This window comes from Pterocles gutturalis, unplaced genomic scaffold, assembly GCF_000699245.1.
Source record: "Pterocles gutturalis isolate BGI_N339 unplaced genomic scaffold, ASM69924v1 scaffold18115, whole genome shotgun sequence".
In the NCBI taxonomy this organism is placed as follows: domain Eukaryota; kingdom Metazoa; phylum Chordata; class Aves; order Pterocliformes; family Pteroclidae; genus Pterocles; species Pterocles gutturalis.
Genome location: NW_010141250.1, coordinates 1 through 14,765, shown reverse-complemented (window position 1 = coordinate 14,765; position 14,765 = coordinate 1). Strand labels below are relative to the sequence as shown.

The 14,765-nt window shown below is 40.9% G+C and overlaps 1 protein-coding gene across 1 annotated transcript in view; it reads left to right on the top strand.

Annotated features, from left to right (window-relative positions):
• The window catches only part of LACE1 (lactation elevated 1), a gene marked incomplete at its 5' end in the record, with an annotated part of 54,349 nt that extends 48,965 nt beyond the window's left edge, over positions 1 to 5,384 (top strand). The window contains 3 exons of the mRNA XM_010083970.1: positions 2,455 to 2,595; positions 4,353 to 4,466; positions 5,187 to 5,384. Of these exons, the coding sequence (XP_010082272.1) occupies positions 2,455 to 2,595; positions 4,353 to 4,466; positions 5,187 to 5,321 (390 nt within the window). The remainder of the gene's footprint in view (positions 1 to 2,454; positions 2,596 to 4,352; positions 4,467 to 5,186) is intronic.
• Between the last annotated feature and the right edge of the window lie 9,381 nt (positions 5,385 to 14,765).

Genomic DNA, 14,765 nt, shown 5'->3' with positions numbered 1-14,765 from the left:
GAAATTAAAGGACTTGTCCAAGATGAGAGTAAGTAGTGTTGAGAACAAGATTAAAAGCTTTGTCTTCATCTCCAGGGTTATGCCTTTCTAAACTTTAAAAGGAATGGGAGGGTTTGAGAACTTTCCTGTGTGAAGAATTACAGCTGATGCCAGCTGACCCATATGCAGCAACAGACTGGCTGACTCGGAATTTCAGTTGCGTCTCACCAGACTTGAGTCTTGGCAGGGAGGTACAAGCTTACTCTGTTAAAATAGTCATGGCTGCTAGGCTTGGATCTTTCTGATCATAAGATTTTGGAGTCTCCAAAAGCACATTTTTGCCAACATTTGCAGAATATTATCACTTAGCACTGGTGTAGGTGTTTCAGAAATTCTTGTTAAACAGCTTGAAATGATCTGCATTTTATGTCCTTAATTAAAGGAATTTTTGAATTGCCTGCTTTTTGGACTGCTGAAGTAGATTAAATTCTTGTTTGGCTATGATAAAGATGCATATTGTAACCCTCTGTGAACTGTGGTTTTATGTCTGTATAAAAAGCAAAGGAAGTATTCCATCTTCCATTCTTCCCATTTGAAGTGCGTTAGCCTTATTTTTGTCCTCCACCTGTTTCCTCCCTCCAGCTCTCCAGGTTTTTCATTTTCATGTCTGGATATCCACCAAGGTGCTGACCAAGTTCTTAGATGCATAGCTCAGCAGTTGGGCGCTTCAGTTTGCAGGTTTTGCAAAAGTTTGAAGCCTTTAATTTTATTTATTTATTTTAGGAATCAGATTTTGATATTTGATACTTTGTATTTGAAATGAGGAGAGTGCATTCCTACGGTTTGGATGAGAAAGTATCTCACATTGGAGCAAGACAGAACAATTCCTCAGGGCTTGGGCTTTGTCAGAGGAGTGCTTGGGCTCTTCATGTGATAAAAGAATGAACCTGAATAACAGTGATGTCTGTAATTTCTTACCTAAAGGGAGAAATTATAAATTATTACCTTTCTCGCGTGCAATTAGATCACTGCTGTTGTCCCTTTCAGGAGCTGAGAACACAGGCATACTTTGTCTCCTCTGTGCTTAGCAGTACTTCAGTCCTAAGTATGGAATAAAAATTACCATTACCCAAACCATTTGCTTACCACCAATCTTAAATAAATCTCCAGCAGCATCCCAGTATGTGCTGCTTTTTAGCACTTCCATTGTTTTCTTTTGCACTTGAGATGACTGTTGTCCAGCTGACTATTACTTGTGTCTGATGGTGAGATATGCAGTGGGCTAGCTCTGTCATGTTTCCATCCACCAATTCCTTTCACCTTTTTTTTTTTTTAACCTTTTCATGCTTTATTTCATCAAAACATTTCAAGTTCGGCTACTCTTTGTCCAGAAGAGATTTTTCAGAGGTGATGCATGAAGCTGTTGGTGGTGGCCCTCATGATGATTAGTTTCTTGGTTTCTGGTTAAGAAGTCCATAATAGTGGCTGGGGAACTGAAATGGAGGGAGAAAATAAACAGTATGTATAACTTGGAGGAGAGGATATAGCATATACAGCTCTTAAATACTGCTGTTGTGACATTATCATGCAAAATGTTGATCTTGCTCTGTGGAGTAGTTGTGTCCAAGATACTGAAGGACTTGCACAAGTAAAACTACTGGGATGAGTTTCAGGAGTATGAAGTTTACTCCTAAATATGATGACTTAATAGCTCAAGTACTGCCTGCAGTACTGATAGGGTAGATCTGGCAGGAAAAAGATTACCTTCCATATAATTAAAAAGTAATTTTAAATGAATGTATTTGGATGTGAACTTGAATGAGCTACTACTATTTGTGCATATCTTCTGTTGATGGTTTAGATAACACGAATAGAAACTATTAAGTTCTTATTAAAGGTTTTTATTTCATCATTACAGGTTAAACTATGAACAACGAACTACTGCAAAATTGTATTTTTGTCTGTTTCCCGTTGCTTTCAGTACTTAGAACATAAGGTTTTTATTCAGTCTGGGTTAGTCTTGGGTGAACTAAATGCAGGTCTGCCTATGATTTAGCAACTAGCCTATGCATTTGCATTTAAAAATCTGGCTTTTGGAAAGCATCCTAGTAGCTGTTCAAATTACTTATGCCTTAGGTTGGCTTTGCAGCTTAAACGTGTTTTTCCTTTTCTTCTACGGATTGTGGTTTATAGTGACTATTTTGTTTGAGGTTGTCAGATCATAACATTGTCAGGATGCAGAAGAGACATGTTTTTAATTATCGAACCTTGTTCAGGTAAAGCCAACAATATGAATGAGCACCCGTATGTCAGTAAGGGCAAACAAGCATTACAGAAGCAAGATATGAAAAAAAAACCAAAACACCATGATCAGGATTTTATACCCCCTGTTCTGTAATTGTAGTATTTCAAGATGCAGTGTTTATGTATCATTCTGTCATGGTTTTCCATTTCTTATGTTTTGTTTTGTTTCAGCCTCTTGGGGCCAGTGATTATCTGGAAATATCAAAGCACTTTGACACGGCCTTTGTTCGTGACATACCACTTCTTACAATGGCAAAAAGGACACAGGCTCGTCGTTTCATTACTCTTATTGATACCTTTTATGAGCATAAGGTGAGAAGTGAACGTTTCCTGTATGTATAGCAATAATACTGAGAGCCCTAAAACCTGGCTGTTACAATTGGTTTGAAGTAAGGCTTCTGTAGTGATGATTTGGAAAACACAAGCAGAACGAACTAGCACTGCGAAGAAACATCATTCCAGCTTCACAAAAGGGCCCCATTGCAATAAAGGCAAATAAGCAGGCATTTTTTTTGATTTCTGGGAGTATTAAGCATGACCATAAATATAAGCCTGAGCTTATTTGCCTTTCTTGAATAGGGATGTTATTTCTTTCCCAACCCAGGAAAACCGCAGAAGCCATGTCATAATATTAATAAAGATTGTGCTGCCAGCTGTGCTGGAGTAAATGTAAATTTTCCAAATTTTAATCTGTATGGGCAGTTGGTCAGGAATCAGTGCCTTCCTGAAGAGGGTACAGAGGAGTTAATAGCATAGTTACATAATTAAGTTTAAAGAAAACAGTCAGTGTAGGCTTTACATGAGGTTGCAGAACTGCTAATGGAATGGTAATGATAAATGCAGCACTTCACATGGAGTTACAGAGGTTTCAATCATGGAAGCAAAATCAGCACTACTAAAACAAAGAGAAGTTCATGTTTAAGATGATTTTTTAAGAAGTAATACAAGATATGAAACCCTATCTTATGTGTGATTATATATGCACACACTGAAATATTTATGCAGTCAGGAAATATCGATTGACAGGTTTGGTTTTGGTTTTGTTTGTTTGTTTGTTTGTTTGTTTTTTTCTCAAAAAAGTCCTGGCAAGATGGTAAGGAAGACCCTGATACAGCAAGGTATTGAACTAGTTAAACATATGACTAGTCTTATTCAAGTCAGCCAGATTCTTTGTGCTTTCTGATTTGGAAATGGACAGTTTCTAAGAGGATATGCTAATATTTATAAAATAATTACAGTGTTAGAAACCGGGGGATGGAGGGGAGCCAGTGCTCTGCTCCATCTATGTACTGTCATTAAGAGTTGCAAGCAAATAGCTGCTTTCTATTACTTCCTCCATAAGAAAAACACAAGTGTTAAACTCCTGTCACAAATAGTTGTTTGGAAAAACTACCTGAGAGAGCATATTTGTGGTGACCTGTCCACAATGCAAGCATATTGCCTGCATGCTCTCAACAAGTGTCTCCTTCTGTAATAATATTTCAGTCTGTCTTCATTGCAGCCCCCCAGAGATAACTGTACATCACTGCACATTGTATCTCCCTCCTTCCAGCAGATGTGAAAATAACATCATTATTGTTATTAGCAAATAATGTGTGCTTGAGTATCATAAGTGAAAACAAGAGTGGCTCAATTCAGCCTTCTGGGAAATTTGGAATTTAAACATTCTTCAGATGAAAATACGTGTGCAGTGCACTTACCTACTCAGAGGAGTCTAGCTATGAGGGAAAAGAGAGCATTTGTTACTAATACTTTATGGCTGTTATTTTAGAAAGTAAACTTGATTGTGAACTCGTTGCCTGTATAGCAGATATTCTGAGTATTTAATAGTACAGTTATGCTGTTCTCTGAGCAAAAGTTACATGAGTAGTTATTGAGAAAAAGATCCTGTAAGGTTAATATTCCAAATGACTAAGTCAGGTAAATTTGTAACAGCAGTGCTAATAAGAGAAAGGGAAAACACCTGGAAAAAACCCTCATAATTGGAAGTTTGCTTTTCATAAAACTTATTTTATCCCTTTTCTGTAAAGCCCAAGTGATGATATCATTGCTTGTTTTCCTTCTCTCAGGTGCGTATTATTTGTTCTGCAGTGACTCCTCTCCAAAGCTTGTTCCTGGTAGAACATAACAATGGTGAGCTAGAGGACAACAGAGTGCTGATGGATGATTTGGAATTGAGCCAGGTACACGACATTAGCATCGTCTCCCTTTTGTAACAAAATTGGTTTTGGTCTCATAATTACAGCAGCATTTTAGGAAGAGGAATCAAGTAAACATTTAAGTAGTGATTTGCTGCTTTTTCTGCAGTATATCTGTTGCTCTCATAATTGCACGTTATTTATTCATAGTCAAAGAAAATGTCATAATATACAGAACCATTCTGTGTAAGTTTTAGGGTCATTTTGATTGTTAATCATTATATCTGTTCAATCATGTATGAAAATACTGATTTAAGTTTATTTATTTAAAATATATAAATAAAATATGGTCGGTTCTACCTCTTCCTAGACTGTCTAGGACTGCCCCACAAATCCTCACAAACACTACTATTTGCATGTGCTTATTCTGGTTTTCCTTTTCGGTATAACCTAGTTATTGTAAATGAATTTTTAAATTATTTGTCTAAATCAGTATACAGTTAGTCAACAGGTGAAAATAGATGGTTAACGTGTTATCATGTTGTTTTAAATCCAAATTATTGTGTTGCTATGTTCCTTCGGAGGATTACCTAGCTGAAATAGGTGTTTTTCTTGAATTTTTGGACGTTATTTTTTTAGTGCCATGCTGTTGTCTCCTGTTGTCAAAGCCTGTAAAGCACTCAGCCTTAGGAGTTAGACAGGATGCACTTCAGTACACCTACGTCTCTCACAGTTTTGTGGTATTGTTTTTGTGTATTAACGTAGGATTCTGCCAAAGGACTCTCCATGTTTACAGGAGAAGAGGAAATCTTTGCCTTTCAGCGAACTGTCTCACGGCTTACAGAAATGCAGACTGAACAGTACTGGAAAGATGGGGACAGAAGCAAAAAAAAGTTATAATTAAATGTTGAGTTAAAGCACCAAGAAGAATTGGAAAGCTTTTTAGCACAACTGAAATAATAATTGCACTTTATCATCTGGACCATGTTTTCTTTAATCAGTTGTTTTTTGTGCTTAAGACATGAGGACTCGGTTATTTTTCTGTACCACCAATGTATGGACATGTGAAATTTTGCTTTCATTTTCTTTTCTGTAAAATAAAAGATGTTCAGGAGGTTTAATGGGATTACAGTTTTTCTGGAGAATTGGTCTAGAGACAAAGTTAATGGGCCATGCAGGGTTCACAGTAGATTTATAATGTCATGTGAAGAGGGCACTTTGTTGTTCATGCTCTGCTTCGGTCATGTACAACGCAGTTTGCAGAAAAGAAAAGTCAAATGCTTTCTTTATGAAACTCCTGATATTGTATAGGTGCCTGCTAGAATCCTGGAACTCCTCTGTAGTGTATTCTGTGGGTTTTTTTCCTATTTTCTGTGTGTAGCCATCTGCTACCAGCATACCTCCTCTGATCTGGGGAGAGTAGCGCACAGTACTACTGAGGCAATTCATCATGTTAGAATAGGAATGTGTTTTATGGAAAAGATGGGATATTAACAGATACCTCAAAACACCTCACCCATCCTTGTGTTTGTAGCTGGAACATTTCTTTTAGTTAAAAATGCAATTGTGTCATACTTGGTTGTAATCTAACTGGAACAAAATACAGTGTTGTGCGTATTGGTTTATACTGTATTTTTATAAAAAGTCATTTTAAGAGCATATTTAGGAACCCTGAATAGGGAAAAGCATTACACAGATGGACTGAAAAGATTGCCCTCATTTCTTAGGGAGGAGATATATAACACACTGTCCCCAGATTTGAGGGATTTTCTTGGATTTTGCAACATGACTTCTTTTCTTGTACTGTATCCATTATAAAAAATATTATGCTCTGCTTTTGTTAAACCTGGTTAAATTGTTTCAATTGTAGCCCCTGTCAGAATTACAGAAAGCTTTTAAAAGGGACTTTTGGGGGGCGGGGAGGACTGGAGAGGTCCTGTGCACTTGCACGTGTTGGCAATACAAATGGTTTAGAGCCATGTGTTCTAGTTTGGTTTTCTGTTCTGATCACTTCTGTTTGTCCTGGAAGTTACTATGCTGGCTATACCTGTTCTTCAATATTTATAGTTTACAACATAGGCAACTATGTTGTTATTCCCACAAGGATGACTACCATGGAGAATTTGAATTCATATTTATGAAAACCCCAATCAGAATACATTGCTCTACTTAAGGATATCTGAATAATTGATGTATATTTTAAGAGATTTGTATTAGGTTTCTCAACAGAGGGACTATTGAGATTTATGCATGTGTGTCTGTATGTACACACACATATGTATACTTAATTTATACATATATATAAAAATAGATAAAACTAATTATATAATTGAGGTGTGTGTGGTTCTATATTTATATATGACAGTCTGTACTCATCAGCCTGGGCCTGTGCTGATAACTCTCCTAAAGCTTCAGCCTAGACTTTTTTCTAGTAGCATTAAAATGCCTCCTGCCTTGTCTGAACCAGAATGTACTGTGGGAAAATGGGTGGTGGTAGATACCCTAAAGCCCCTTGTATATGGATATTTATTTGCACTCTTTTTTTAAAAGAGTTTAGCCTCTATGTCCTCTGCTGTCAGGTGGTACAGGGGACATGCATAATCTTGCAGAACACAAGTGGGGCTCTTGGGATGTGTGCGAGAGGAGGTTCTGGCAGGTTCTGCATTCCCACAGAGACTGTCTTGGGCCAGGGAGGTGAAGTGTTTCTCTGTGCTCTGGGTGGATGATGACTGACCTCCTTTAACTGGGAGGGGGGGTCTGTGGAGCCCTGTGGGCAGATCTGTTTGTGTTCAAATTGGTGCAACTTTGCCTGTTGGTATTTGAGGCTTTTCTGCAACCTGAGCACCCATCCCAAACTCAGATACCCCAGGTTTTTGGAAGCTCCTAAATGCAGTGGGACTGATGTATCATTGAAAGCCTCTGGGGATGTAGGTGGGCTCTGTCAAACCACGGGAGGGAAGTTCCCAAAACCTTCTAGAGCCAGTGCTGCTTCCAGGGCATATTGCTAAATAATACCATAGTGCAGTCTTTCCTTGGCCAGCAAGGAAGCCATCTGTTGGGAGCCACTGGTAGGCACCAGCAGTAATCAAGAAGAAGAAATGAGGAATATTCTAGAAGCGTTTTGGAGCTGAAAACAAGAAAATCTGCTTAAATCACTGTGCAGTATTTGTGGTTGCACTGAAGAGTGTGAATTGCCACTTTTCGGTCAGGACCACAAGGAGAGATTGATGGGACCAGTTTGTCAGCCAGCCCAGACGCTGGGGCAGAGATCCCCGCAGTAACCACAGAAGCAGCTTATTTATGTCTGTCTACTTCCCTGGAGAAAGTGAGGCCCTACATGCTCATTTTACGATACTGCTAATGATTCTGTAGCATGCATAAAGTCTAATAGTGAATTGGGGGGGGCCTTTTCTGAGGTTGGACACCTTCTAGGCAACTGGTGCTGGCCAGAGTCTGTCACTGGGGCATGATGGACAACACTGGGTATGTCCTGCCCCAGGGCACTGGATCATCTATGCTCCCAGCAGTCCTGTCCCCTGCTGCCTGGCTGTGCCTTGCTGCTGTGAGACAGCAGTGGTCTGTGAATTTTTTTTCCCCACATTAAGATGTTGTATTTGCCAAAATGTAAACAGTGAGATTTCTGTGAATAAATTAGGCACACTCCTTAATGGCCTTAAAATTGCTGTATTTATGCTGGACGCTTCTATATCAAGTTTTGGCTTTTTAGGTATTTTCTGAACTTGCAAATTCATGTCGTGTCAGATCTGCAATGTTTTTATTTCCCTTTTAGTCATTCAGCAAACATTATTGCCAAGTTATTTGTAAAGATCTTTTTGAGTAACCTTATTGATGTGGTATGATATTTTTCTGTCACAGGAAGTAAAAGCCTTGTGATTATGGACCACATGAAACGTTTCATCTTTGTTTATAAAGGCCACATCCTGGCTAAGAATCTCTCAGCTAACTTGTTTCAAATACTTGATTGACAAAGGAATGTTCCTAATGCCTAAAAATTTAAATTACAGCTTCTGGGAGCGTAGTTACTCTATCCATATAGACATTTTATCTTTAAAGCTGTATTTTTATTTCACATTCTTGTGCACTAGCTCTTATTTATTTTTTTTTTTTATAACTAATGCAATTCTGCCTTTCAGAGTTACTGGTTTTCAGTATTTACCTTTGCACAGATCAAGGGAACAATTGCAGTATTTTGGGTATAACGAGACAGCCTTCCAAAGGTCTTCAGAGGGATTGAAGATGCACTTCTTGCAGTTGCTTTTTGATCTAAAAAGGAAAACCATTAATGGCTTTTGTTTTCCCATAAAGGTGAACATAATAACACTATAGCTGGATAGATATCACCTATTTTGCGGCAATTTAAACATGAAAAAAGCTGACCAGGTTTCAAACAGTGCGCAGCAGGGTCACCAGCTATCTAACAAGGAGGAAGAAGACTAGGCTCTCCATCAAGACCCATCTCTTAGAGGATCAAGATCCAGGAGTTTTCTTTCTGCAGTTACCCGAATCTGAATTATCCCGGTGCCTCAGTTTCCCTGTTGATAAAATGGGAATGAAGTTACTTTTTTGTGTGCTAACACTGGAGTGCTGCCAGGCTTCACTCATTAATATTCTAAGATGCTTGCTGAGTCTCGGGGATGAAAATACTTCAGTAAAGTATGTAAATACTGCAAAAAATAATTTAGCCACTCAAAGTGGATTAGTTTCCTTGTTTGGGTTACAGAATTAATGCCATCAACTAAAGACCATGTGCCTCTTTGTAGCGATGATTTTTTAAAATAATGCATCCGTTTTAAAGAAAAAAAATCCTAGGTTTGTGATTAAAACCCTAACGAATTCATGTAGTTTTCCTTCTACCTGTAATGACAAATTTCCTGTATGATTAATTACAACCTTATCTCCTGTACCTATGAACTACAGTGGCTTTGTAAATTCTGTTGGGATTTTCCTGGTATATGGAGAATTTTTTTTTAAATGTCATTTTGAGTCTAATATTTAATAAACCGGAGACTGTTAAATTCTTCTGTTATTTGAGAAGAGTTTATGTTGTAATAAAGAAAAATTAATAAATCCAGATTCTATGACCATTTCACTTCTTATTCACACTATTATAAGGTACGTGTTCTGAATAGAGGCCTTGTGTTAATTACTGAGTTGGGGTTTTTTTTGTTGTTTTTTTTTTGTTTTGTTTTTTGTTGGTTTTTTTTTTTTTTTAATTTCTGTTTCCAGGTGTCAACCCCGGACTAGCAGCACTGCCAGTTTCTGGGCATTTGGTTGCCTGGATGAGCTGTAGCTCTGCAGTGGCCCAGCTTTTGGTAGGTGTATCCAGGGCTTGTCAGAAAGGTCCTCCTCCAGAGAAGTTTAGACTTGTCCTCCTTGGTTACCACTGCCGGCAGCCCTGATTTTTGTTTTTAGAACCCTTTTTCCATCTCTCTGACTCTTTTCTCCAGCAGCTCGAGGGTGGGGCACTCCAACTGAGTGCAAACCACAATTGAAGTGCTCTTTTTTTTCTGTTAATTTGGGATTCTTACTGTTCAAGATCTGCTTTCACTGACAGCCAGTTAGTTCTGCAGTTAGTTGTTACAGGTATTACACAGCTTGGAAGATTCCCCCTGGGAAGCAGGTAGTTAACATTCAGGCAGGCAGAGAAGTCCCCGCACTGATGGGCTGGGAAGGTCTGGAGGTCACTGCAGCACCCCAGTGCAGGTGCCTTGTTGTGAATGGGGGAGCAAGGCTGCAGCGTGACACTGCTTCATGGATGCTAGTGGCAGATAGTCAGTTCTAGCTGACAGATGGCCAACAGTGTTTTGCAGTTCAGGCCTGAGAAACCAGTGGTGTAAAATTTTTTAGGAGGGATTAAATTTGGGGTCTATTTCTATACCTTCTACTGGAAACATTCAATCTCCCCATTTCTTCCAAATAAATATATTGAATATCAAGCTTGTGACCAACTTGCTTGAGTATGTTGCTTGCAGCAGTGCAGTATCCAATGTTTGAAAAGAGCATCCAGAAAACTTACTAATATCCTGCCAGAGATTCACACAGGTTTGTGAAGCAGGAGGCTGCATCCTCACCAAAAGTTGCATGCCTCTGCCTCATGTAAACACTGGATCCTTCTCCAGACTGATTTAAGATCCTTTTTTTTTGGCCTCAAACATCCTGCAGCAGTCAGCCATCAGGGCCTAATTAGAAACTTTGCTCAAAAAAAAGCCCCTTTGCATCCCTTGCTGACTCTTCCAAGATACTTTAAGAACAGATGCAGCCAATCTGCCTTCCCAGTTCTATTTGTCCAAGGGATATTTCTCTCATGTGCCCCTGATCCATTTCCTCTCACAGATGAGCAATCCCCAACGTGTCCATCTCTTATCGAGAAGAGCGCTGCTGGTCTTGGGATACTTCATCTTTCTTCTCTTATTCTGCGACTTCATCTCTGAGGTAAGAGCACAGGTCTGTGGAGGCTCAGCCTCCCTCAGACCCCTGGGCTTGGAGCTTCCTGCTGCTCCAGCACACATGAAATAGGGACTGTGGGATCTGGGGGCACATCCCTTCCCCTGTGGAATGGGAGATGTTTCTGACCCTCGGGTTAGGGCAGTGCCTGCGTTTGCCTTTCCATCTCCCGAGAAGGAGGCCGTGCAGTGGCAGGCCCTTGCACGAGAGTAGAGAGAGGATGGAGCAGATGGAGGATGTGGGCTTCTTGCTCTCTCTCCAGCCTTCTGCATTCTCCACATATTTGTAAAACAACTTTTGTTTTAAATTGAATTGAATTCCAAAAGCGCCATTAAAACACAGAAATGCTTCTCACTGACCTATTACTCTGCATTCATGTTGGTAAAATTTTGGACGAGTTTCCATAGTCCTCCCGCCAGTTCTTTGTCAGGGTGAAGGGTTTAGTTGGCTGTTAATCCACTTTCTAGCTGAAATTGTTCATTTAAATTGTTACAAAAATCCACTCTTTTCCAATGTGAATCCTATATTCTCAGATTCGAGTACTGCTGCCAGTGCAAAGACTTCAAATTCTGCAAGTGCAATTGCACTGTGTCAGTCCAAAGCCAAATTGCAAACACTTATCCACAATTCCCCTTACTCAGTTTTAAGCTAATTTTTCCAGCAGGCAACAAAAGCCATAAAAGTATAGGGAAGATTAGTAGAAGAGCTTGAGAAATGGTTTGATTCCTTCACAAGCAGGGGTATAATGCTACCACATCCTCTTCTTGCAAGAAGCAAAACCTTTCGTTCTGTTAATATATTTTTAGCATGAGGTTCTTCAGTGTCACAGTAATTAAGAGCAATCACAGCTGCTGAAAGATGAAGCACGGAACAAAAGATCAAGTGATTGTTTAAGCTGAAGTTAACTGAACCAGGAAAAGTAAGCTCAATGACATGAAGAAAAAGCTTTCTTTGTATCCTCTGGTCTTTCACAATTAGTAAACCCAAACACACTTGTGTAACTTTTTCTACCCACAGTGATTGATAATGTTCCGGTCACAACATGACGTGCTGGGCAGACAGCTTTTTTCCTGTGGGCTTCTTAGGAGCATTGCTCAGGTCGAGTCTTTCCTGTAGCTGAGGTGCGGTGTGCCCAGCAATGCCTCCCTGTTAGTCAAGGTCTAAACACGCTGCAAACAAGTTAGTTGGGGTGGTGGGGATGAAGTTTGTTGAAAACACAGGCAGAGGACCAGTCTCCTCCAGTTGTGGTTAATATCTCCCGAAAAGTAACATTTCAGAGGCCAATGAAGAGAGGAGCAATTACTGTCCAGCAAAATTACAATCTGAATGGGCTGCCATTTTCAGTGCTTCACTAGGATGGCCATGATTGCTATAGAAACTTCTGAGCATGAGACAGAGAGGTTTTCCAGCACTGGAAATTGCGAATGGAGAAGGTTAGACAGGGTGCAAAGCCCATTCAGTCAGGCAGCTGCCAGTTGAGCCTCTTTGCCAAGTAGCTTGTAGGAAATGCTGATTAAAACATCCACTGAACGCACCAAGCAAATTAAATTTCAGTCACAGCCACCTGGCCAGTTTCGATAGGAAAATGGCTCTGGTACATGGTGCACCTGGGCTCACTCTCCCCTCGCAGGCACTTGCCCCCACTCACAGGTATGGCAGTGATGCTGCAGCGGTGTGTACAGGTATGTACTAAAGGCCCTGTGAATGGGCCTTGCAGTCCTTGTGGCCCGTAACTGCTCTCATAGCCATGAGTTAAGGCTTGGTTAATGGACACCAGTCAATTCTTGGACAATTTAGGAAATTAGTTATTAACATAATGGAGAAATTATCTGAGAGTATCACAGCAACCCATACTCGAGGACACCTCTGTCTGCTGAGGTTGACTCTAATAACAGCCTTACCCAGTGCCCCAGAGGTGCTTTACAAGGCACAAGGCTGAAGGTTAAATAGCTTCTGTGCATCAGATGTGCTTGTTACACCAGTACATCTATAATGGCTTTCCTGAAGCCACAGCAGGTTGTTAATTGATTGTTCTCATTTTATGGTCTTTCCAGGGGTCACCTGTACCATTACACAGCTGTGCCATTGTCCCTGCCAGCTTGCCTTTTCCTGTTCAGCCTGAGAATGTGTCCCCTTGCCAAATGGGGACCTGCTTGCCATCCCTGTGCGTACCCTTGGTCAGCTGTACGGTGCTGTACCCTCCGTTCCTCTTCCCCCAGCCCCACTGCTCCACCTCAGCTCTTCCTTCTGTGTAACTCAAAGGCTTGATAGCCAGCTGCCTCCAGTTTAACCATCCGCCACTGCAGTTTAGCATCCAGGCATCCTTGCAGTTCTCCTCGGTTTGGTCCAGGGTTTATTAAAGTTTTCAAAAAAGAGATAGCAATGATGAATCAAAGGCTAAGTGTTATAAGTGACTTGGTGGGGAAGAGGAATAAGGCTTGCAAGGAGAGCAGGACCAACTTGTAAACCACCCACTCCTCTGATCAACTGCAACAGCTGGAAAGAAAACAGAAAACCTTTCTGGGCTGAGAACACCTTTGCCAGCTCATTTGGAGCTGAAGCCATGGAGCTGTTAATGCCACATGCTCCTGCCTAAGTCCCAAGTGAGAAATGAGCTGCAAAAGCCTCAGCCCTTGGGTCAAAATCCTCCAGTGTCCTTGGGTGACTGGAAGGAGTGAAAGGTAGGTCCTACAAAGGAGGAACTGGGCTTTAGCACCTCCTGTCTTTTAAACGGGAAGATGATCGAATTAATGTGTCTTGCATATAACAGGGTAAGCAGAGGCTAAAAGCAGGGTGAAGTGGGCTTCAGCAGACCTTCCCATTTCTTGGCTTAAAACCAGACATAAGCTCCTCTCTTCCCATTGCCTTCACTCCACAGCTTTCCCACAGACACACAAGGGGGAATGTACAAAACCTTGCTGTGCTACAGCTCTTGGGAAGATTTTACTGAGGTGCTCCTGATGAAGGGAGAGGCTAGACATGTCATCAGGATCTCTGGCTCCCTTGCGCCAAACTTTGGTGCATTTACCGTCAGTGGCAACAGACAAATTCAATTTTAAGGGACTTGCAGCACCACTGTGCCCTAACCTAGGCAAAATGGAGCACCCGAGCTAAGGCAGGATAAGCAGGAAATTAGCATGAAAGCTCATTCTGAGAAGAGAAAGCTAGTCCCTAATCCTGTTTTGTAGGAATACCTTCGTACTTGGGCACATCATATGCCATCATCTAGCTCCACCGTGCGTTGGGATCGCTCCTCTCACTAAAGGGGAGAGAATTTTCCCCCCCTCACCCTTCCCATGCCAACATGCAAGCACTAGCAATGCTCTCTCTTCAGCGAGGTGTTTCAGTAGCACCAAGCTGCTGATGTCATGTAAATCACACTCATTATTTGTGTGGGTCAGCAGCACTTTTAGTGAAATACATTCCCCTGTTCTCCTTCACTCGTCTTCTCCAGAGTGTGCACACGCTGACCTCTCTGATGGTAAAAAAAAAAAAAAAAATAGCGAGCTAAGGCTATAAAATTATAGACTGGCAAAGATATATGGGGATACCTGTCCTTAGGATAACAGAAAGAGGCACCTGGAGAGTCCATGACCCCCACAAAGGTAGCAGCCGCCAGGACTCTGGGAACACGTCCCCTGGCTCTGCAGTCGGTCATCTCCCTGACGGGAAACCGACTGCGATCCCCAGGGCGGTGCCTCAGGCTTTGTCCCACTCTTATTTTTAAAATATCTTTCAAATTTTAACACTGCCTTGGCAAACTTATGGAGAAAAAAAAATAAAAAAAATTACACTGCATGAGCGTTGTGCTCCGAGCTGAGTGGAGGCGGGCTGCAGAGGAAGGTGAACGCCACAAGATGGCGGGGCGGGACCGCGGCA